Raw genomic sequence first — 24501 nt, forward strand, 5'->3', positions numbered from 1 at the left:
TTTTATTTATTTATTTATTTTTTTGAAACATGAGTTTTAAATGACATATTAGATGGGATGGATCTCATTGATATCTTCAGGACATTCCATCCAAATGCAGAAGAATAAACCTTCTTCTCAAGTGCACATGGAACATTCTCCAGGATAGACTACATCTTGGGTCACAAATCAAACCTCAGTAAATTTAAGAAAATTGAAATTGTATCAAGTATCTTCTCTGACTACAACATTATTAGACTAGGTATAGATTATAAGAAAGAAAAAAAAAACTGTAAGAAACACAAGCACATGGAGATTAAACAACATGTTTGTAAATAACCAACAGGTTACTAAAGAAATCAAAAGGGAAATCAAAAATTTTCTAGAAACAAATGACGATGAAAACACAACTCAAAACCTCTGGGATGCAGCAAAAGCAGTACTCAGAGGGAAGTTTATAGCAATACAATCCTACCTCAAGAAACAAGAAAAACATAGACTAGAGAACCTAACTGTACACCTACAACAACTGGAAAAAGAAAAAAAATAAACCAAAATTAGTAGAAGGAAAGAAATCATAAAGATCTGATCAGAAATAAATGAAAAAGAAATGAAAGAAACAATAGTAAAGATTAGTAAAACTAAAAGCTTATTCTTTGAGAAGATAAACAAAATTGACAAGCCTTTAGCCAGACTCATGAAGAAAAAAAGAGAGAAGAATCAAATCAGCAAAATTAAAAATGAGAAAGGAGAGGTTACAACAGATAATGCAGAAATACAAAGGATTATAAGAGACTATTATGGCAGTAAAATGGATAACCTGGAAGAAATGGACAGATTTTTAGAAAAGTTCAATCTTACAAGACTGAACCAGGAAGAAATAGAAATTATGAACAACCCAATTACAAGCACTGAAATTGAAGCTGTGATCAAAAATCTGCCAAAAAACAAAAGCCCAGGACCAGATGGCTTCACAGGAGAATTCTATCAAACATTTAAAGAGCTAATGCCTATCCTTCTAAAACTCTTTCAAAAAATTGCAAAGGAAGGAACACTTCCAAATTCATTCTATGTGGCGACCATCACCCTCATACCAAAACCAGACAAAGACAACATGAAAATAGAAAACTACAGGCCAATATCACTGATGAACATAGATGCAGAAATCCTCAACAAAATTTTAGCTAACAGAATTCAGCAACACATCAAAAAGCTTATACACCATGATCAAGTTGGGTTTATTCTAGGAATGCAAGGATTCTTCAATATATCCGAATTAATCAATGTGATACACTGTACTAACAATTGAAAGATAAAAATCATGATAATCTCAATAGATGCAGACAAAGCCTTTGACAAAGTTCAGAACTCATTTATGATTAAAACTCTTCAAAAAATGAGCATAGAAGGAATCTACCTCAACATAGTAAAGGCCATATATGATAAGCCTACAGCAAACATTATTCTCAATGGTGAAAAACTGAAAACATTCCCCCTAAAATCAGGAATAAGACAAGAGTGTCCACTTATACCACTATTATTCAACATAGTTCCGGAAGTCCTAGCTACAGCAGTCAGAGAAGAAAAAGAAATAAAAAGAATCTGATCGGAAAAAAAGTAAAGCTCTCACTGTTTGCAGAAGGCGTGATACTGTACGTAGAAAACCCTAAAGATAGTATCAGAAAATTACTAGAGCTAATCAGTGAATTTAGCAAAGTTATAGGATACAAAATCAATACACAGAAATCACTTGCGTTTCTATATACTAACAATGAAAAATCAGGAAAAGAAATTTAGGAATCAATCCCATTCACCATTGCAACAAAAATAATTAATTATCTAGGAATAAACTTACCTAGAGAGACAAAAGAAATGTTCACAGAAAATTATAAGACACTAATGAAAGATGCAGGTCAGGAAGCAACAGTTAGAACTGGACATGGAACAACAGACTGGTTCCAAATAGGAAAAGGAGTACATCAAGGCTGTATATTGTCACCCTGCTTATTTAACTTATATGCAGAGTACATCATGAGAAACGCTGGGCTGGAAGAAGCACAAACTGGAATCAAGATTGCCGGGCGAAATATCAATAACCTCAGATATGCAGATGACACCACCCTTATGGCAGAAAGTGAAGAGGAACTAAAGAGCCTCTTGATGAAGGTGAAAGAGGAGAGTGGAAAAGTTGGCTTAAAGCTCAACATTCAGAAAACGAAGATCATGGCATCCGGTCCCATCACTTGGTGGGAAATAGATGGGCAAACAGTGTCAGACTTTATTTTTTGGGGCTCCAGAATCACTGCAGATGGTGAGTGCAGCCATGATATTAAAAGACGCTGACTCCTTGGAAGAAAAGTTATGACCAACCTAGACAGCATATTCAAAAGCAGGGACATTTCTTTGCCAACAAAGGTCTGTCTAGTCAAGGCTATGGTTTTTCCAGTGGTCATGTATGGATGTGAGAGTTGGACTGTGAAGAAAGCTGAGCGCCAAAGAATTGATGCTTTTGAACTGTGGTGTTGGAGAAGACTCTTGAGAGTCCCTTGGACTGGAAGGAGATCCAACCAGTCCATTCTAAAGGAGATCAGCCCTGGGTGTTCTTTGGAAGGAATGATGCTAAAGCTGAAACTCCAGTACTTTGGCCACCTCATGCGAAGAGTTGACTCATTGGAAAAGACTCTGCTGCTGGGAGGGATTGGGGGCAGGAGGAGAAGGGGACGACAGAGGATGGGATGGCTGGATGGCATCACTGACTCAATGGACGTGAGTCTGAGTGAACTCCGGGAGTTGGTGATGGACAGGGAGGCCTGGCGTGCTGCGATTCATGGGGTCGCAAAGAGTCAGACACGACTGAGCAACTGAACTGAACTGCACTGATCCTTGGGGGCTGTTATCACAAAATGTATTGTCTGTTTTAGACCTTCATTTTTGTTCTGGAACTTACTATCAAAGCAGATTGGACTGAGGCTTTTAGCAACCCAAATGACATACTTATTTTCTTGCTATAACTGTCATTTTTAATTGTCTGTATCAGAGTGTAAGATTTATTCCATTCTATTAGCACAACAGAACACATCTAAAAAGCTTCAGATCATGAATTACTTGTTTAAAATGGTAGATGATGAATTACTTATTTAAAATAGTAGTCAGGAAAATACCAAATTAGTGAAAATGAATTGTGCTTTGACTCTCATAGAACTGATATATGACTCAAAATTTAGTGATAGCTTTTAGTTTGGGGCAGCTAGAAACTAATTCTTTCTTTTGTAGGGCTTTCTTTCTTGGTAAATGATTAGGTCCAATGTTTTCTGTTCATTGTACCAACCACTGTTGGTTTTTCTAGTGGCCTATTAGAAATTCCCTGTATTCTAGTCTATACTTACATGATACAGCTGCTAGATTAAGGGATTTCTCTAGGCCTTACTCAATGCTTATGGCATACTGAGATTGAGATTTCACATGTAAGTATATCTTAAATGTATGCTAGTAGTATAGTTGAGCATGTGCGTGAAATAACATTGATTCATACCAGACGTGTTATATAAACAGACTGTCTTTACGTAGTGTAAGAAGGGTTTGCTAGAGATCTTAATATAGCCAACTCTGTTTTGGCTTTGGTACATTATTTAATACCCTAACTTTAAAGATGGATTAAACTTCAATGTGGGAATAACTTTTATGAGGGTCCTTTAATAAATCATGGCCTAAAAAAGATGAAACAATAAGCCTTAGCTTCCTTTTCTTTAGTCATTACATTAATTAGCTTAAATATTTAAATATTGGTAGCTGATAGATTTGGGCATAGGGAGTGAGGAAGAGAAATAGTGAGTCAAAAGAAAAATGGAAACTTGATTCTGTTTGCTCTAATGATCTTTGTCCCAGCGTGCATGATGTTCACTAGTTCTGGGCAACCAAATACCACAGTAGCTTTTGCTCTGCTGCTGCTAAGTCGCTTCAGTCGTGTCCGACTCTGTGCGACCCCATAGACGGCAGCCTACCAGGCTCCCCGTCCCTGGGATTTTCCAGGCAAGAACACTGGAGTGGGTTGCCATTTCCTTCTCCAGTGCATGAAAGTGAAAAGTGAAAGTGAGGTCGCTCAGTCGTGTCCGACTCCTAGCGACCCCATGGACTGAAGCCTCCCAGGCCCCTCTGTCCATGGGATTTTCCAGGCAAGAGTACTGGAGTGGGGTGCCATTGCCTTCTCCGTTTGCTCTGCTAGTGAGGATCATCAGCAGTGTGGAGAAGTTCAGCATGAAAACAAAGTAAGAAAGATTTACTAATGAATTAATTTGTATTTAAATGTTTTGTTGAGTTCTTTAAAGTTGTTTCCTACAAATTTAGCCTAAAACAACCATTTTTCAAGAAAAATTTGTGTTTGGGGATTTATAACTTTAAAATCTTCAGGGCTGAACCAGAAGGTGAGAGGTGTTTTATTTTAAAAAGTATAATTGTGTGATTTCGAAAGAAAAGCTAGTAGTGCATGGAGATGATATTTCCAGCCAAGCACATTTTATGAGGAGAGCTTCATACACTGCAGAGTCTGCACTCTTCCTCTGTCATGTCCTGCTCGTCTGCATGTACCTATTTCTGTTTGTGTTAGTCATCCTCTCTAGGTAAATTGTCCATGAGACCAGTGATTCCATCAGCAAATTATCCAGAAAATGCTGTCTTTGCACGTTGTGACAGATCATGTCACCAGTGGATTTATAGCTACTCCAGTGCTCTAATTAACCTGGCAGTTGTCTCCTGTGCCCAGCACTGTAGTCTCGTTGCTTGTTTTCATCTTCTCATTACCATCTCTCTTAAATACGGCTCAGATTTAGATTTTTTTTTTTTTTTGGTAACCTACCTCCCCCCAACCCTCTCTACTCATCACCTGCCCTTATTTTTGATTGGCAGTATCATCCAGATAAACAGAGTGCAGATGCGCCAGCAGGATCAGTGGAGGAATGTATACAGAAGTTCATTGAAATTGATCAGGCATGGAAAATTCTAGGGAATGAAGAAACAAAAAAAGAGTATGACCTGCAGCGACATGGTAGGTACTTATGGTGAGGAGCCCAGCACACTGGCAACTCTGAAGTGCAGTCTGCAGCCACTCCTAGGGAGCGCATTCCAGCATTTACACCGTTATTATTCTTCCTTTCTCCTCCCCTCCATCATTGTTTCTAATTATGCCCTATTCTTAGCAGTGATTACTGTGTATCCATTGAGAAGTTAACAGAACTACTAGGATGTGGCTTCTTGTGAAGCTGTGAAAGCTACTTTTTATAACTAATGAAAAATGTTTAATTATACATTCCTAACGAATATGTTTTTTATGTTTAAAAACTTCCTTTTTATTAAATTTAATTATGTACTGATTAAAAATTTAATTGTAGTACTTTTAGGATTATCTACTATATAAATGACAGTCTAAAGCAGAATACAAAGGATAACATCGTAAAGCACTCTTGGCTGTCTCTGAGCTTATATTAGGCTAGGTTTTTATGATTATGTCCTGTACAGATGATATTCCTTATAAGATTGCTATAAATGATATTTTAGGAATGTACATTTCCTAAGCAATTTTAAAAGTCATTTCTTTTGTGCGTTTTAGAAAATAGCTTCTTAAAACAGTGACAGGCTCTTGTGAGAAAGAAAGGGAGAAATGTAGGTCAGGTTTGTCACACATGGACTGCAGTTACACGAAGTGATAGGCTGTCTTTCAGCACTGGCCTTGGGATAGGAGTCCCCCAGCCTTCTCTCTGAACCTTCAGTATGCACCCTACATGCTAATGGGAGGAGTCAATAATCAGCCACGGCCTGTGGGGAAAACACTCGGTTGCACTCTGCCATAGCGCACCAGGCTCAGCATTGACTCAGATGTATTGATAAAAGCTCATGTCTCTATACTCTATTTTATTGAATCTTCTCCCATGGTCTGCACGGGCACACCATCAAACTTAGCAGAATGATCATAAGGCTCCTATTACTAAGGTTATGAAAATTTGATTTGAAAAATAAGGCTTTATTCCCGAAACACAGCATTACAGGTTAAAGCCAACTTGTGATGCCTTTGTGTAAAGACTTCATGAGCAATTTGCTTACATACTGAAGTATTAGTTCTTAATAGTGACTTTCATAATACTAATCATCTCTCAAGATGATTAGTATTTACTTTTTAAAAAATGTTAAGAAACTGACAAAGGTACTTTTGCAGTGAATCTAGATTAATTTTCAAATATGCTTTGAATATTGGGTCCTCCTTCTATCTAATATATTTATGCACATCTTTCAAATGTTGTATTTCTTCTGTAAATGCTTGTGCTTCTGGCAGAAGAAGGAATGTAGAAGTGGTTTCATCTGAGGGTGAATTCTACCCTCAGATACACCTTTTTGACCTGGTTCACATAGTAAAATGTCTGTGAAAGTGTTGAAATTAATAACCATGAGTGTGTAGTGTGTGAGAAGTTAACTATGTTTCTGAAGTGACCAAGTTCTGCTGGGGATGACAGTGTCTCATGATGCTTCGCACATGCTTATCAGTCTGTATTTTGGGGTGCTCATGTGCTTATGGTGAGGATGACCCACAAACCTGTATTGTAAGGCATGTAGGGTGTCCACTTGCTCTGCTGCTCTGTATGTTTGCTGCTCCACAGCTTGTTACTGTTAAGAACCTATCTGTGAAACTGACTAGAAACCTACTGTCTACAGAGGAAGAGCTAGGGAGAGATCAGAAATTTAAAAATATTCTCTTTTGCTCTAGGGCATAGGGTGGGGAAGACCAGAAATGGAGAGAAAAATAGAGCAGGGTTAAACATGAACAGTAGAATTACATAAAGTAGGGTTTAAGAGATTTTGGAAGAACAAATAAGCAACATCCTCAAGTGTTTCTCCATTGCCTTTATGAAGTCTTTGGAAATGTGGGTTTCTTTTGAGCTTTGAGTCCTGGGTTTGGAGGTTTTAATGGAAGCAACTCTAGCCTACTGTATCATAGGAGATTCTTGTAAATCATTGATAAGGTCACAGCAAAATTCAGACAAACCAAATATAGTGAGATTGAGCTTGATTCAGATAAATAGGCAGCTCTTCTGGGAATTTATATGTATAATGTCTGTTTACTTGCAGCTGTTTCCGGTGGCTGAGCTATACTATGACAGCAGAAATACACATTTCCATGACATTTTAGTACCCCAGATCCAAGTACTAAATATTTCCTGTATTACCAAAGCCTCATCATAGTGCAAATGCTTTGTTTCAGTTTTAAATTGAGATTGACTTGCTGTTTAGTTAAGTAATAGGCGTTCTTATCCAAATATAACTTGCTGTTTTTAAGCCTTTCATACTAGAGCTGTTTTTAAAACTGCAAATAAGCCTAGTTTTGTGTTGTCATTTCTCTTCAACACCAACGTTAATTTCTCCTTCTTGACCCATGTTCAATAAATGGCTCCTCAAAAGAAGGAAATGCACTTGAACTTCTAACACTTAGGATTTAGATTTGGCAGAAGGAAAACCTTTGAGAGTGATAATTTGCTGAAGACCAGGATAACTTACCAAGAGAGAGAAAATTTGTTATAACCAGGTCAAAGCACTCTTTTCTTCTGGGTCACCCCCTGGGGACATGGAAATAGCTTTGTTATACAGGACTCTTTTTGGATGTAGTTCATTGTAGAACTTTCTTTTCATAGGGTGTGTTTTAAATATATTTGTTTCCTGCGCTCCACTAATATATAGTATAAGATAAATTTGACTTCTGTGTACCTGGGAAGGAGGCAGAGGTGTTATTGGCTGATTTTGAATACTTTCTTGGATTTCACAGCTCAAAGTTGGCGCTCTTTTGTAAGGAAAGCCTCATATATTACCTGCAACCATTTATTTCTGTAAAAGATCATTTAAAGAGGCCCTTGGAATCCATATCTCTTTGCTTCACAAAAGAAATGATCAAAAGGAAAGCTCTGGGATAGATAACCTAAAGAAAATTACCTATATTTTTTCTCATATCATTTCCACTTCTATACTCTCGGTTGACATTTTAGGGCAGTGTTGGCCAGGCTGAAAAAAAGCAGACCTAAGAAAAAGATGAGTAATATTCAGTTCCCACATATTACACATTTTGAAAGCAGTGTTAACTAGTGAATTTAATCAGTTAATTTCAGTTGGACGTATTTACCGTATTATTTTTAAGTATGCTTCCAAAGACTGCTTTCCACGCTCCCTTTGAAAGGCATGTAGTTATTCAAGGTTAGTCTTTGCACTCCCAGCAACCAGGTGAACACTTCAGAAAATCTCTTTGAGGATTTAGAAAATGTTCACGTGAAAATACCTGTTGAACAGATTTTTGCACCTCTATAATTCTTGTGAGGAATTTTCTTATATATTAAGCATATTTAAAAGCAGGTCAGAAGGGTATCATAGGAAAAGAGTAGGGATCATGATTCAGTAGCTTTGTAGTTTGAGTCACACATTCTGATGTCCCAGTGGCTCTTCTAGAGTGACACAGCTTATGCTTAGTTTACTTCACTATGATCTGAAGAGGAACAGACCTTCGTTCGGATGAAGTCAGTCAAATTAAATTATGTTATTAAAAAAAAGCGGATTGTGTCTGGAATCCTTGGTGGTATATTATTTTACAGTAAGATGCATCTTGGTTCTCTGTTAGTGAATTATTTCGGTGATGTAGAGCCTTCACGCTACACAACCAGGCTCTGAAGGGGATTAAGCCAGACATTGTAAAGTTAGTGTCTTTACGTGAAGCTCATCAGCTATACTCTCCTTACCTAGGTAGAAAAAAATCATTTCTGGTATTACACAATTCACTTCATCTGTTTATTAGGATAAATATTTGAGAATAAATCTTGGACCAAATGAGGAACATACCTTAAAACCCTACCATCATCTGTGCACCAGAGAACTGAATCAACATGGAATTTCTTAAATTTAAAATAAGAATGCTCCCTGAAAATCAAGTTAACACTAAAGACTAATTAACTCCATAAGAAGGGAATTAATACTTTTAAATGTAGATAATGCGAATTTTGGTTCACTGTTTGGAATAATAACCTAAGGCCAGTAGATATTTGTATAAATTATTTGCTAAAACTGACCCTTATAAAATGCTTGTATTAGTTAGGTTCCACTTATGGCTATATCAGTATCTCCATTTGATTTTAGGAATTTGAAAATTGCTTATAAAAATGTGCTGCAGGTAAAACTTGAAGATAAGCATCAGCGGGCATGTTTTTTTTTTGGTGACTCTTTCTGGGAAAAGTAAGTATGTGAAATGATGCAGAAAATCCATCTAGACAGTTAGGGACTGGCATTTCTTCAGAGAGAGAAGATAATATAGATAAAACTTTCTGTGAGGGTCCCCTTGCTTCACCTTATTTGTGACAAGAAGGTGACCATTCACATTGTTACTTTTATTTGAATACAGATAACTGTTTTTGTAATTTCTCAGTGATCTTGAATAAAAATTTGGCTACTTTCAAATAAAGCTATAGAAACCTCTGGGCAAGACTGTAGTTATACTCCTGTAATACTTGGACATAATCGGAAGTTCTAATTTAATAACAAGAAAATGTAGGGTTTTAGGAAGTTTGTTTCTCATCTTTAACCTCTTTCCCAATTTCTACTCGAGTAATTGACCCAAATGAAAACAACGGGTTCAAAACCGAGTCTGGGCCCGCCTTTCCTATTGCTTGTTTTCAACTCTCAGACTTGAAATCTTTGTTTCGGGTTACACTCTGATTACTTCTGGTTTGCTCAGTATATAACCAATGAGTTAAAAATGAAGGTTGGCATTTTTTCTTTAATGTGGGTTTTTTTTTTTCCCCCCTCTAAGTAATCTTTTTATCCTCATAGCTACCACAGCAATCCATGCCCAGATTATAACATACACTTAGGCTATTTCCACAGCTGCTAATTGGCTTTCTCCGAAAGTCATTTTCATTTTGATTGATTGAGCTTTCTTTATTCTCACTCTTGTTTAAGAACATATATAACTATACCCACTCCCTAACACAACCTATTCACCTGGAATTTAAATGGGACAGAAGCTTTTAAGTTTGACCCTAGTTACTCTTTCCAACCTCATCACCAATCATAAACCTGATGTGAATCTTCTCCCCATCCATTTAGGGATTCCCAAACGCGTCTGCTTATGCTATTTGTAGTTTTACTCAGAACACCCTCCCCTTCTGTTGCTTCACAGCGTGTTCTTTGTTCAAGATAACAATTCTAGTCCTATCTCCACTCACACCGCCCCCCATCCCCATGAGAAGCCTTACCTGACTTGCTAATCTACTGTCATTATGTCTGACCTCTGAATTTAATCCACAAATTATTTTGATACCCCCCCATGGCGCCTATCTTTCAGTTCTGTTTGATGTTTTGGAAGGACTAAATAATAATTTGGACAATGTCTTTGATAATAATGGATCAATTCTAATGGTACTGACAGTAGTAAAGTACATACAATTTCTTAATACTGTTACAAATCCAGACAAGGTCAAAAGTGGCTGCCATCCTACAATGTGGTACCCGAGGCTCCCCAAACCGCAACAGTTGAATCATTGTCCTATGCTCTGTTATAGACAGGTGAACACAAACACTGTGAGTTAATAATAAGTTAAAAGAGCTGCCATTTGTCAAGCACTGGAACTATGGCAATTGTCTTTTAATCGTTGCTTAACAACCTTGTAAGGAAGATATTAGTATCTGTTTTCCAGAGAAGGAGTCTGAGGCTCAGAGTTATTTGACAAAGGGCACATAACTAATAATTGATTGAGGGGAAACTCAAAGCCCTTCTCTGACTTTAATCACTGTGCTGGGTTGCCAAGTCTTGAATAGGTGTGTATAACCTACTGTTTTAGTTCCAAATAATTAGGAATGAGGCAATTTAAGGGTCAGAGTGAGAGGCCAGGCTTAATTCTGCTGCTGTGTTCTACTTTTCTGTAGTGAAACATGAAATTCAGTTTCCGGACTCATTTGGTACCTTTCATCAGCACGAGGTGTACGTTCAGCTTGTGAAAGCTCCGTAGCTCAAGTCCATAATTAAGGCCCAAGTTTGTAGTTTTTCATCAGCATCTAAAGCCTTGCAGTTGTGACTCTTTAATTTCATCTAAGAAAGAATTATAGAGCTTTATGATTTAATGAGCAGGTTTCAAGTTAAACATTGCTTGATTCTGAGTCTCTTACCAAGACAGACTGTTCCAAGAACAGTGACTGTTAAGGGCAAGAAACAGATTTTCTTCAAGTTATTTACTATATGAAAAATGATTTTTAAGTAAAATTATTTTTAAGAAGGAGGTGATTGTTTAAAATTATTTGGTTTTAAAACAGCAAGATACTGAGTTTAGATCTAACCTAAAGGAAAATACTGCTGTTTGCATTTACCACACTTGATGGCATCTGTCAGTTTGAAATAAACTTTTAAGTATTTTAAATGGCATAAAAATAAATACAGTAAAATAATTGCTAAATAAGAGTGTTCAGGGGACTTGCTCACTTGAGTAATACACAGCAGTCCCATACTTGAATAGTAGGGACAGAGTTACATTTAGACTGGATCTTTTGGTCAGTAGTGGGTTGAACGGTTGAATGAGATTGTTAGATATCTCATCCATAAAGTTAAATTCTTCTTCTTGGTAGCTTTTTGTTGCTGTTATTTATTTATTTTTACTTATTTATTTGAATTGTAGCTACAGTTAGAAAAGGTTTCCCGGGATTAGGAAGTGTAATTATCTAGGCAGCAAACAAAGAGCTGTTTTAGAAATTTTACTATCATTAGGAGGAAGTTTTAAAGGACTGGAATTCCATTGTCTTGTAAGAAGTAAGAAATATTTATTGATTCCCAAATGGAGCTGAAAAAAACCTTTCCTCTTTTAGAAAGTTGTGAATGACCCAGCGAGAGCTCTAGTAAGCTTTACTGAACCAAGCTGCTAATAGTTATTTAATGTTATTCTTCAGTGTGAAAGAATCTCCATAGATTTTCCTTTTAATCTCTTTGAATTGCAGGCTCATAAACCTCTCTGATGAGTCCTGCCAGTGTTTTCTTAGATCCCACTGTTGAGACAATGGAGCCACAGAATTCTTTCACTTCTTGTTGTCAGACAAATCCAATAGAACACAAGGTCAGAAGGGCCTATACTTCTAAAGGTTGAAAGATTCTTTTTCAAGTAACCACATAAATTGATTTTATCATTACATTGGTAGGGAATCTCTATTTAATGATAGTGCTCTGTTTTCTACATGTAAGTAAATCTGGAAGTTGTTCTTGTCTCCATATTTGCCTGAGCTTTGTCAGCACAGTACTGGGTTTGACCAGACCTTAATGTTCCTGTATACCTTAGAAAAAGCTGAACCCATTCACTTCAAAACAATCTGGAATCACATAGTGTCGCTGGACTCAAGATGGAGTTCACCAAATGCCAGGCAATGTGTCTTCTTTCCAAAAGACTGTTTGTTATTTTATTTTTTTAAGTTATTACCATATTGTAGCTAAGATTCCAGATTAAAATCTTGGATCTGTCTATTTAATTAAATCTCTAAGTCAGTTTCTGTTTTCTCAACATTTTTAGTAGTGTCTTATGAAGAACTTTGAGATAGGATTTACATTTTCAGATACATATTACAATATTTCATTGTAATGAGGAAAAATATTTATAATATGTAAAACTCAAAAGAAAACAAACATGTCTTTTGCAGATACAATGCATGATTAGTAGATAATAATCAAAGCTAATTACAGGGTTCCAGTGAGTTACTTTAAGGGCTAGGGAGGAATTACATTTTCTAATTATAACTACAATGGTGGACAAGCAGGGATCATTGTTTAAAAAGGAAAAGAAACACATTGATTTGTTTGTGCTCCTTCATTGTAATCCTAGTGTTGGGGGGGTACTGTTGCCCCATTCCCTGGACACCTGCCTCTTAACAAAAGATCGTGATCTCTCCCCTCCCCCCCATCCCCCCACTTAGATTCACCTTTTCCTTGTGTGTACCCCCTCTGCTCATTATACAGTTCTCCAGGGATGCAGTTTTCCTCTGACTTAATCACCCCCAACCTTTTTCAGAAGTTGTTAGACTATGGTCCTTTCAAAGGATACACAGTTTCTTATGGTGCTCTTTACTTCTTTCCCCTAATTTTTCTCTCCTTATTTCTGTTTTAAAATATAGCCGTTAGAGTTCTAACACACTAAAGTTTATTGAAGTATATCATACATACTGAGAAATGCACCAGTCCTAAGTGTACAGCTTGATGAATTTTCAAAGTAAACACATCCATCTAATAAACCAGCACCCCCAGAAGGCCCCTGTGATTCCTTCCAACCACTGCTCACTTTCTCACGCCCAACACCACAGGATAGTTTTGCCTGTAAAATTTTATATGATACAGAAATCAAACAGTTGCAGGTACCCTCTACTTTTCAAAAATTCACTTTATGCCATTTTGCTTTCATGAGAGTAAACTTTCACTTAATGGGAATAAAGAGAATGTTCACTTTTATGAAAAAAGGTGAAAAATGAAAATAGTGTTCCACATTTGCTTTTCTGTGAGCCCCTTAGAGAGGTAGCATGCACCCTGAGCCCCGAGCAGCAGAGTGGCACCGCCAAGCTGTTCCCCCCACCTCTTTGGGAACTGGTGTACATTCAGCACCAAGCCACCATAGCTTTGAACCGGATCTGTGAGCATCTGTGCTTTATCTGGAATTATTTTGTGCATCCATTAGGAAGATGTGTCTTGAGGTAATCGCTTCTTTGCTTTTCCCACCTTGGCTTACAAAAAAGCTTTCATGGGAACACACTACTTTGATTGCAGGGGAAGCCTGTGTTCTCCTTTGTCTCAGATACTGACCTTTCAAACCAGAATCCCCACAAAACTTGGTCTGTGCACACATAGTATTGAATCATCAGGTCGATATATAAATATTTAGATGGCCATAGAACAGGAGAATGTTTTAAAGACTGCTTTTAACTCTGACCTTGGGTAAAGTGCTAACCATTTTTGTGTTATATTTTCTTTCCCTTTACCATGAGATGTGGTCTAAACTGATATTTCGACTAGGTACTTAGCTAAAGTTCCTGTGCAGAAAGAATTTAAAAAATAATAAAAAAGCAAAAGCCATTTTTGAGTAGGTGGAATAATAGAAAGGGTTCCCACATGAAATAGTAACTAAGTGATAATAACAGTGGCTTCCTTGTAGAGCAGCAGAACAATACAAACCCGGCTTGCTCAACAGTTACATTTGCCACTTACGTCTCACTATTTTAAAATAAAAATGGCATAATGAATACCTATGGATGGATTGTCTTTTTGTACAATTAATGTATTACAGATGTCCAGGATAGGTTCGATTAAGGTTTATTCATCTTGTCATCACCTCTGGTCTGATTTCCTCTGATTTCAGCATTACTTAAAATATCTATCTGTAAGATACCCTGAATATAGGCAGCTTGATTGTAAATTATTTATACCTGTTTTCTCCTTAACCAAGCCCCATTAAGTACCAGTTACTCCCATTCTTCAGTTCTAAAACAGTGTTTCATTTCTGCATTCAAGTAAATTATCTTGGTCCTCCCAAGTAAGAAATTGAAACATGATAAAATCCGTGAGACTTTTAGGTAAAAATTTTCTCTTTAATTTAGAATACTGAATAACCTGTGGCCAAGTAAACTTATATAGAATGTGGAAATTAAATTGGTTTCTTCAGAAATGACCTTGCATACTGATACATAATACACTTTGGATAGGCTATTAAGTGGACACACAAAGATGGAAGAAACACCCCTTGGTCACTCTGCAGAAGTCTTTGAGTTTTAGCACAGTTTAATAGAGTGTTGGTAACCAATAAACATGAAGTGATATAAAATTTGACATACCTTAATAGAAAACCGTGGTGAGTTCAAAATATTGTAAAATCTTTTCATCTATTTTAAAATTGTGTAACTCACCAATAAATTTTGAACAGGCAGTTATTAAATATAATTAAGTTGCAGGCATTCACATAATGGAACAAAAGGAAGCACTCTCAGCACGTGAACAAGAGACTAGTGAGACAGCTAAAGACGTTTTCATTGGGATGGAGGGGTGGACTTCAGTGGTTTCTTTTAGGCATTGACTTCTAGAAGAACAGTACAAGCATACAGGAAGTATAACATGCCTTTAAAAACAAAGACAAGTTCTTCTCATCTGTAGTTGTTTTCTTTGTCCTAAAGTACACTTGTTTTAAGCAAGAGTGCATGCTTATACTACCTAGACCGTCCCTACTAAATTCCTACGAAGGTGGAATCCCAGGTTTCTTTGGACTTTCCATCTGCAGGGAAAACTTTGGCCCAGGAAACAGCAACGGAACATCAACACAGAAAGGTTGTGTTGCATGGTTATTGACATATTTTAAAATAATTTTTCTTGTAAGTTACCCGTCACTGTCTTGTGAGCAAATAAAAATCAGATGACCAATAGCCACTTACATTTGATTAGAACCTTATTCTTTAAAACACTTTTAGCCTGATCTCAGTTGATTGAAAGGCATAATAAAAATATGTTTGACATAACAAAATTCCATAGACCAGGTGGCTTAAACAACAGAAATTTGTTTCTCACAGTTCTGGAGGCAGAAAAGTCCAAGATTGAGGTTCCAGTTGATAAGGATCTTGGTCAGGTCTCTTTCTGGCTGGCAGAGGATCACTTTCTTGCTGTGTCTTCAGGATGCTTTCCTTTGGGAGTGGAGAAAGACCTCTCTCTTCCTTCTCTTGTAAGGCCATCAGTTCTATCAGATTAGGACCTTAGTCTTCTGACCTCATTTCACCTTAATTATCTCCTAAAGGCCTTATTTCCAAATATGGTGATGTTGGAAATTAGGGTTTCAACATAAGAATTTGGGGGATGGGACATAATTCAATCCAGACTGACCCTTATAAAGAAGATGAGAGATAATCTGAAATACTTAAGGTTTGACAACTAGTAAAATATTATAACCAAGGTTCAAATAATTTTTACCTGACTCCACACTGTCCTCCTTGGTCACACAGATAGTTTATCTGAAAATTTCCCCTTACAAAATGCAGTTCATTAGTTGATTGCAGAGTCATCAAAACCAACTTCATGGTTTTACTTATTGCATACTTGTAAAAAATGGCGTTTTTAAGATGTTCTGGATTTTTTTTGTCAGCTGAAATCAGGCAGCTTTAAAACTGCTATTAAAAGTAGTAAGCTAAGTTTTAAAATTAGAATTGTAGTGACCAGGCTGGAGTTGCCTGCTTAGCATTCTTCATGGTTATAATTTAAATATCAAAAGAAAGTATCTCATTCTATATTTTACAGAAGATGATCTAAGAAATATGGGACCAGTAGATGCTCGAATATATCTTGAAGAAATGTCTTGGAATGAAGGTTGGAATTATTTTTTTCTCTTGATTACAATCAGGAAAAATATTAGGGACTTTGAGGAAAAAAAAAAAAACCACAGGATGTTTAGAAATCTTAAAAAGAAATAACAGCTTGGCTTTTTACATATATACGGTTGTTTTTGTTTGGAATATTTTGTTTCATTCTAAACTTCAATTATTGGTGTCCCCCTATGTGACTCATTCCCAGTTATTTTTCTGTCCTAATTAGATGTTAGGTACTTAAGGTTTCATGTGGATTCCTTTTTTAAACTACTTTGATTTTTGGTTTAGTCTTCACCTGTATAAGAAGGAAAATAAAGTCAAAGAGGTAATTTCTTCCATCCTATGTTGACAGTTGAGATGAATTTCTGTTAGAATATATGTAGAAGGGGAAAAAGTGGTAGCAGTGAAAGATTTTATTTTATTGGGCTCCAAAATCACTGCAGATGGTGACTGCAGCCATGAAATTAAAAGACACTTGCTCCTTAGAAGGAAAACTATGACAACCCTATACAGTATATTAAAAAGCAAAGACTTCACTTTGCCGACAAAGGTCTGTATAGTCAAAGTTATGGTTTTCCCTGTAGTCATGTAGATACCAGAGCTGAACCATTAAGAAGGCCGAGTGCCGAAGAATTGGTGCTTTTGAATTAGAAGACTCTTGAAAGTCCCTTGGACGGCAAGGAGATCAAACCAAGGACTGATACTAAAGCTCTAAGTGGCCATCTGATGTGAAGAGCCAGCTCATTGGAAAAGACCCTGATGCTGGGAAAGATTAAAGGCAAAGGAGAAGGAAGCAGCAGAGGAGGAGATGGTTAGAGAGCATCACCGACCCAATGGACATGAATTTGAGCAAACTCTAAGAGACAGCAGAGGACAAGAGCCTGCCATGCTGCAGTCTGTGAGCTTGCAACTTAGTGCAAGCAGATGCAACTTAGTGAATGAACAACACATATGTTTATTTTTGTTTCTTTATATGGAATCATAAATTGTCAGAGCAGGAATTTTGGAGCTTTATGTTTATCTTTCCTTTTTGATTATGTCTTAGGTGGAAAAGAAATATCTGTCACTCCTTTTTACCAACCACGAGTCATGTCTTTTTCTCCTTTCCCATTAATAGAGTTCAAAATCTTAAATCTAACTTAATTTTTCACTCTTTGATTATTTCTGTGAATTGCTCTGGTGAAATTTTATTCAGTTCCCTTTTTTACAAGTGGAAGCCATGAATACACTTCCATGTTTCTCTGGACAAATGAAGAAATCTTACTGTTTTCTAGAATTTGTGTGCATTTGTGTGTGCTCAGTCACTCAGTCACGTCCCAACTCTTGGCAGCCCCATAGACTGTAGCACACGAGGCTCTTCTGTCCATGCGATTTTCCAGGCAAGAATACTGGAGTGGGTTGCCGTTTTCTCCTGGAGGGAATATTCCTGACCCAGCAATCAAACCTGCGTCTCCCACATTGGCAGGTGGATTCTTTACCACTGAGCCACCTGCGAAGCCCCTCTAAACATATTCATATACTCTTAATCCTATAACTTTACTATTCACCCTGGAGTACAAATTCCTAGGAATCTATAAAAATGTATTAGTAAGTGTAGATAAGTAGAAGATAAACTGTCCTTTCCAAAACCTAGTTTACTGGAATATTTTTTAATGGCAAATTCTCAACTTGGTGCTCTCAGGAAGTTGCGTCTCAAGCTGTATTGACCTAGGAGGGGAATCACGTTTTTGTTTATGAGCCACTGTGCCTCAGCTGCCAGTGTAAATCCTAAGTAGAGATTCTTACTTGCAGTGAATATTGGAAGACTTGAGGTTTTGCGTAACAGGGCTCCCAGGGTTTATGATAGTTTCATCAGAGTAAAACAGGAAGAGCCGCTGGGCTGTGAAAATAAAATATCCCAGTGACACTGGTTTCACTGCTGGTGTGTGAAAGGGATAGACTACATGTTATTTATCAGGGAGATCTACCCAGCTAAACAGTATTTTTTGAAGATACAGTATTACTAGTTTATCAATCTGTGTATGTGTTTAATCTCTTATTGAACAAATTAGTTTTTGTTGTATTTCATGTGACTAGTATGTTTTATTTACTAATAAATCCTGATAATAAGAAAATAGTGAAAACTGGTTTTTTAAATTTTTACTTCAGTAACATTTTAAAATCTAATTTAAATTTTTATTTTAAATTAAGGCTATGGATTAGTGTTGTTCAAGCATCTGTTCAGTCAGCAAATATATGGTTTTAATAACAAGTGAAAATGCCAAGATATTGAAGGACATGTACAACATGAAATCATTAAGAATTATCTTAAATCTTGCTGTCTTTGGGACTCCATAAAGTACAGTACATTCCCTGGCAGTGAAGAACATAGAAGCATCCCAGCTACAGCCAATGGAATCAGTTAGAAGCAGCTACAGTTAATCTTAAAAGCATAGACTGTTCTTAGATACTTATTTACATTAAGGTTTTTTTAAATCATTGTAAAGATAGAAATAATCCTTATCCTTATGAGAGAAAATACTGAGCAAGAGCTGCATGAAGATATTATTTTTGCAGGAATATTTAAAAACTGGTCATGTGAGTTTTGCAATTGAATTTGTGATTTTGAATTGTTATTTGCAATTACAAAGAGCAGTCTTGGCAGATGAAGTTAAATAGAAAGTGAGATCAACTGAAGTAGGAAACAATCAGTTGATGATGTGCCTTCATGGTTGTTTTCAGAATAACCTTGGAAGGTAAAGATCCAGAACAGGACAAAAGTGGATGAAATCCTACATGATAAACATAGCCAAACTATTAACTTCTTGGTCTAAGAAGGACCAAGTAGGAAATGATGCATTTTATTATGCTTAAAATTGAGGCAAACCTGAAGAACTTGAGAGAATGAAGTTAGCCATTGCCTTTACACTAAGTGTTATAAACTCGTATGTTTTGTCTTCATTCAGTATATTTAAAATTATGATTTCTGTGAAGATAACACTTTGTTAAGTGATAGTAGAATAATTTAAGAAGAAAGTTAACAAGATGTAAGTTAACATTTGGAATCACTGATGAAAAAACTCCACAGTAGCCCATGGTGGTCTCTGCATCATTTACTAAGCACAAGTCACCTCACAGTGTTTCTCAGTGTTCAGTGAGGTGGTAAAAAAACAAGAGGGAGATTTAAGAAAAGCAATGATTACAATATGCTTATTTTTAGACAATTAAAAAAAAATCACTTTGGAATCATGCTGTATTACACAATGTTAGCTCAGATTAGGGAGAGATGTTAGCATTTTAAAATTCAAGATTAAATTATTTTTCTTTACAGATTAAAAAAAAACATTTTTTATTTTTCTTTACAGATAAAAAAAAACATTGTGGTGAAAAATAAAAAGCAGCATTGTGAATTAATGTTTCCTTCCTTTCCTTTCCTAGTAGCTCAGCTGGTAAAGAATCCACCTGTAATGAGTTCCCAGTTCAATTCCTGGGTTGAGAAGATCCCCTGCAGAAGGAATAGGCTATCCAACCAGTATTCTTGGGCTTCCTTGGTGGCTCAGATGGTAAAGAGTCATCCTGCAATGCAGGAGACCTGGGTTCAATCCCTCGGTTGGGAAGATCCCCTGAGGAGGGCATGGCAACCCACTCCAGTATTCCTGACTAGAGAATCTCCATGGACACAGGAACCTGGCGGGCTGCAGTCCATGAGGTTGCAGAGTTAGACATGACTGAGCGATTAAGCACAGCACAGCATAGAAAAGTCTTAGAAAAATCTAAGCTTCTCTCCTCTTTAATGGGCTTCCCTGGTGGCTCAGTGGTAAAGAATCTGCCTGCAATCCAGGAGACCCGGGTTCAATCCATGGGTCGGGAAGATCCCCTGGAGGAGGAAATGGTAACCCACTTTAGTATTCTTGCCTGAAAAATCCCATGGACAGAGGAGCCTGGTGAGCTATAGTCCATGGGGTCACAGAGTCAGACCACGACTGAGTGACTAACGTTTACTGATAAAAGAAACATGTAGAGCTGGCTTTTTTAGTTGATTGTTTTCCTAAGACCAAACTTGGTTAGAGAATAAATACAAAGCAGCTGATTTTCTTTTTTTTTCTTTTCATGGCATATGATGAGATCTGATGTTAAAAAACAAAGTTATGGGATTGAATGAAGATATTTGGTTCCAAATAGGAAAAGGAGTACGTCAACGCTGTATATTGTCACCCTGCTTATTTAACTTATATATAGAGTACATCATGAGAAATGCTGGGCTGGAGGAAGCACAAGCTGGAATCAAGATTGCCAGGAGAAACATCAATAACGTAGGATATGCAGATGACATCACCCTTATGGCAGAAAGTGAAGAACTAAAGAGCCTCTTGAAAGTGAAAGAGGAGAATGAAAAAGTTGGCTTAAAGCTCAACATTCAGAAAACAAAGATCATAGCATCTGGTCCCATAACTTCATGGGAAATAGATGGGAAATAGTGGCTGACTTTATTTTTTGGGGCTCCAAAAAATCACTATCACTGCAGATGGTGATTGCAGCCATGAAATTAAAAGAAGCTTACTCCTTGGAAGGAAAGTTTTGACCAACCTAGACAGCATATTAAAAAGCAGAGACATTACTTTGTTAACAAAGGTCCGTCTAGTCAAGGTTATGGTTTTTCCAGTGGTCATGTATGGATGTGGGAGTTGGACTATAAAGAAAGCTGAGCGCCGAAGAATTGATACTTCTGAACTGTGGTGTTGGAGAGGACTCTTGTGAGTCCCTTGGACTGCAAGGAGATCCAACCAGTCCATCCTAAAGGAGATCAGTCCTGGGTGTTCTTTGGAAGGACTGATGTTGAAGCTGAAACTCCAATACTTTGGCCACATGATGTGAAGAGCTGACCCATTGGAAAAGACCCTGATGCTTGCAAAGATTGAGGGCAGGAGAAGGCGATGACAGAGGATGAGGTGGTTGGATGGCATCACCGACTCAATGGACATGGGTTTTGGTAGACTCCGGGAGTTGGTGATGGACAGGGAGGCCTGGTGTGCTGCAGTTCATGGGGTCACAAAGAGTCAGACACAACTGAGCAACTGAACTGAACTGAAGATATTTGATTATAAGTATCTTTAGAGATTTAGTTCATTTATCCCTAATTTTTTCATGATGCTAGTAAAATAATATGATCAGTAATTATTCTTCAGTGACAGTAAAATGAAATAACCAGTGGATCAGAGATCTTTCAGGTAAAAGAAAAACGTATTTCAACTTACCAGAAGATGAGAGACTTATAAAATTTCCACCATGAGTAGGCAAAATGTTGCACCATATTGCCTCCTTTGGGCATCTCACTTCAGTGATTGTCCTTTTGGTTCTTTCATCCTTTGTAAACACCAAAACAGCACACACACGTAGCCCCCAGTGAAAGAACGCCATAGTGTTTGTTTATATATTAGGTTGATGCAAACGTAATTATAGTTTCAGGCCATGAAATTTAAATCATTATAACCAGGCTAAAATACATCTTTATTAATCAAAATAGGAACCATTACAGTCAACACATTTTTTGCCAATGAGAAATGCTTGTTTATTCCCATAGCATAAAAATCCGTGCTTCAGGATTCAGCAAACTCTTGGAAAGCGTTTTCTGCATCCTGCTGGTTATGGAAGCATTTTCCCTGCAAACAGTTGTCGAGATCCTTGAAGTGGTGGTTGGTTGGCAAGAGGTCAGGTGAATGTGGTGGATGAGACATAACTTCGTAGCCAGTTCGTCCAACTTGTGAAAAGCTGGATGTGAGGTAGTGCCGTCGGGTGGTGGTGTGGAGAGAACTGGGCCCACTCTGCTCACCAATGCTGGCTGCAAGTGCTGCAGTTTTCAGTGCATCTGATTTGCTGAGCGTACTTCTCAGATGTAATGCTTCTGCTAGGATTCAGAAAGCTGCAGTCAGACTGGCAGCAGACCACCAAACGGTGACAAAGGACCTTTTTTTTTTTTTTGGTGCAAGTTTGGCTTTGGAAAGTACTTTGGAGCTGCTTCTTGGTCCAGCCACTGAGCTGGTTTTCACTGGTTGTTGTATAAAATCCACCGTTCATCTCACATCACAATCTGATCAAGAAATGGTTCACTGTTGTTGTGTAGAATAAAAGGTGACACTTCAAAATGACAATTTTTTTTTACATGCAATGAGGCATCCACTTATCAAGCTTTTTCACCTTTCCAATTCGCTTCAAATGCTGAATGACTGTAGAATGGTCAGCGTTGAGTTCTTCAGCAACTTCTCCTGTAGTTGTAAGAGGATCAACTTCGATGACGGCTCTCAATTGGTAATTGTCAACTTCCGAAGGCCAGTCACCACACTCACCTTCAAGGCTGTCATTTCCTTTGAAAAACCTCTGGAACCACCACTGCACTGTACATTTGTTAGCACTTCCTGCACCAGATGTGTTGCTGATGTTGCGAGTTGTCTCCACTGCTTTACAACTCATTTTGAACTCAAATTTGCTTCTTGTTTAACATCATTTCCCTAGTCTAAAATAAATATAAACAGCAAATAATTATTCATTAGCAAAAAAACATAAAAGTGAGAAATGTGCATTAAAATGATGACCACATTTAGAATGTATTCCAATATCAACCTTGCACCAACCTAATATTTTAATCAGAATTCCTCAAATAGTGTGATACCAGAAGAGACAGCAATCTGCTGAATTCAGCAGTTTTTTCTGAAATGATATACTGCAGGCAAAGGGATGCTCCTTGACAATAAGACAAGTAGGGCTATTTCTTTTTCCTGCACAGTAATACTTTAGAAAAACACAGTGCAGAAGAATATAAAATTTATATGAATCTTAAAGAAACATAAGACTTCAAATAAATTTCACTGATCACTTCTGAGCATCTCCTCTCCCCCACGAGACTTCGGCCTAGTGTTTCATAGTTTCCATCCTTCTCCTCCACAGATAATGACCTTTTAGTAACTAATTTTTAGAAACACTGCCCCTATACACTTTTTCATTTATATATATTTTATATTGACAGGTCTTTTATTTTGCATTTTTGTGAAATAGTTGCACTTTTTAAAAAGGTTGTTAATTTACATGTATTTACATGTAAGTGTTTTTTATTTTCTTTGCAGATGATCATTCCTTTTCTCTGAGCTGTCGATGTGGTGGAAAATACAGTGTTTCAAAGGATGAAGCAGAAGAAGTTACACTGATTTCTTGTGATACATGTTCACTAATTATCGAACTCCTTCATTATTGCTGACATTGTTCACTAAGTGGAATTCTTTAGTGTATTCCGACACATGGAGGAGAGGCCACTCCACCCTGTCCATTCAAGCAAATGTATAAAGCTGATAAAAAAAAAAGGATTTCTTTTTTTTGTCAGCTCTATTTTTGCAGAGAAAAGATAAGACTGTCAAGCAGAGGCTACCTGGATTAAGAGAAAATTAATTTCATCATTCATATATATTTATATTTATAGATCACAAGAAAGGGGTCTTGAATTTAAATTTATATTAAATAAATTCCCACCTGAAAACTTTATTATTGGTTCATTTTCCTATTGGTACAAAGTACAAATTTTCCTTTCTTCGTGTATGTATGTCTCTTTTAATGGGTCATGCTGCTGCTGATGCTAAGTCACTTCAGTCGTGTCTGACTCTGTGCAACCCCATAGATGGCAGCCTACAAGGCTCCTCCGTCCCTGGGATTCTCCAGGCAAGAACACTGGAGTGGGTTACCATTTCCTTCTCCAATGCATGAAAGTGAAAAGTCAAAGTGAAGTCGCTCAGTCGTGTCCGACTCTTTGTGACCCCATGGACTACAGCCTACCAGGCTCCTCCATCCATGGGATTTTCTAGGCAAGAGTACTGGAGTGGGGTGCCAGTGCCTTCTCTGTTTGATGGGTCATAGAATCATCATATTCTTTTGTAGTTGCTATGTTTTTGAAGTAACTTGATATATCTAGCTGCTAAAGTAATACACCTTTTACACAACTCTCTCAAATCTCAGGTCATTAGATTAGAATCTTTGTGAATAACATGTAAGCCTAGCTTCCCCATGATGAAAGTTGAATATGGATATTCATTAGGTTATCTCAAAGTTAATAAAGTGAAATGGCAACTGTAGAAAGAAGGATAGCCCTGGAGTCAGAAAACATGGCTATTGTGTGGCTGGTAT

The 24501-nt window shown here is 37.2% G+C and overlaps 2 protein-coding genes across 10 annotated transcripts in view; one reads left to right on the plus strand and one right to left on the minus strand.

The window, feature by feature from the left end:
- Window positions 1-23865, plus strand: part of DNAJC24 (DnaJ heat shock protein family (Hsp40) member C24) — a 76629-nt gene extending 52764 nt beyond the window's left edge. Inside the window, exons 3-5 of one of the 2 annotated variants that reach the window (XM_061381024.1) lie at window positions 4882-5020; window positions 16289-16357; window positions 23454-23865. In XM_061381024.1, the coding sequence (XP_061237008.1) occupies window positions 4882-5020; window positions 16289-16357; window positions 23454-23584 (339 nt within the window). In that variant the 3' untranslated portion in view covers window positions 23585-23865. The remainder of the gene's footprint in view (window positions 1-4881; window positions 5021-16288; window positions 16358-23453) is intronic. The other variant, XM_061381025.1, reaches the window with a different exon arrangement.
- IMMP1L (inner mitochondrial membrane peptidase subunit 1) overlaps window positions 21820-24501 on the minus strand; it is a 76551-nt gene continuing 73869 nt past the window's right edge. For 7 of the 8 annotated variants that reach the window (XM_061381038.1, XM_061381039.1, XM_061381030.1 and 4 more), the window contains one exon: window positions 21820-22846. In XM_061381038.1, coding sequence (XP_061237022.1) covers window positions 22834-22846 — 13 coding nt within the window. In that variant the 3' untranslated portion in view covers window positions 21820-22833. The remainder of the gene's footprint in view (window positions 22847-24501) is intronic. The other variant, XM_061381035.1, reaches the window with a different exon arrangement.

The sequence above is a fragment of the Bos javanicus genome, chromosome 15 (assembly GCF_032452875.1).
Source record: "Bos javanicus breed banteng chromosome 15, ARS-OSU_banteng_1.0, whole genome shotgun sequence".
NCBI lineage: Eukaryota > Metazoa > Chordata > Mammalia > Artiodactyla > Bovidae > Bos > Bos javanicus.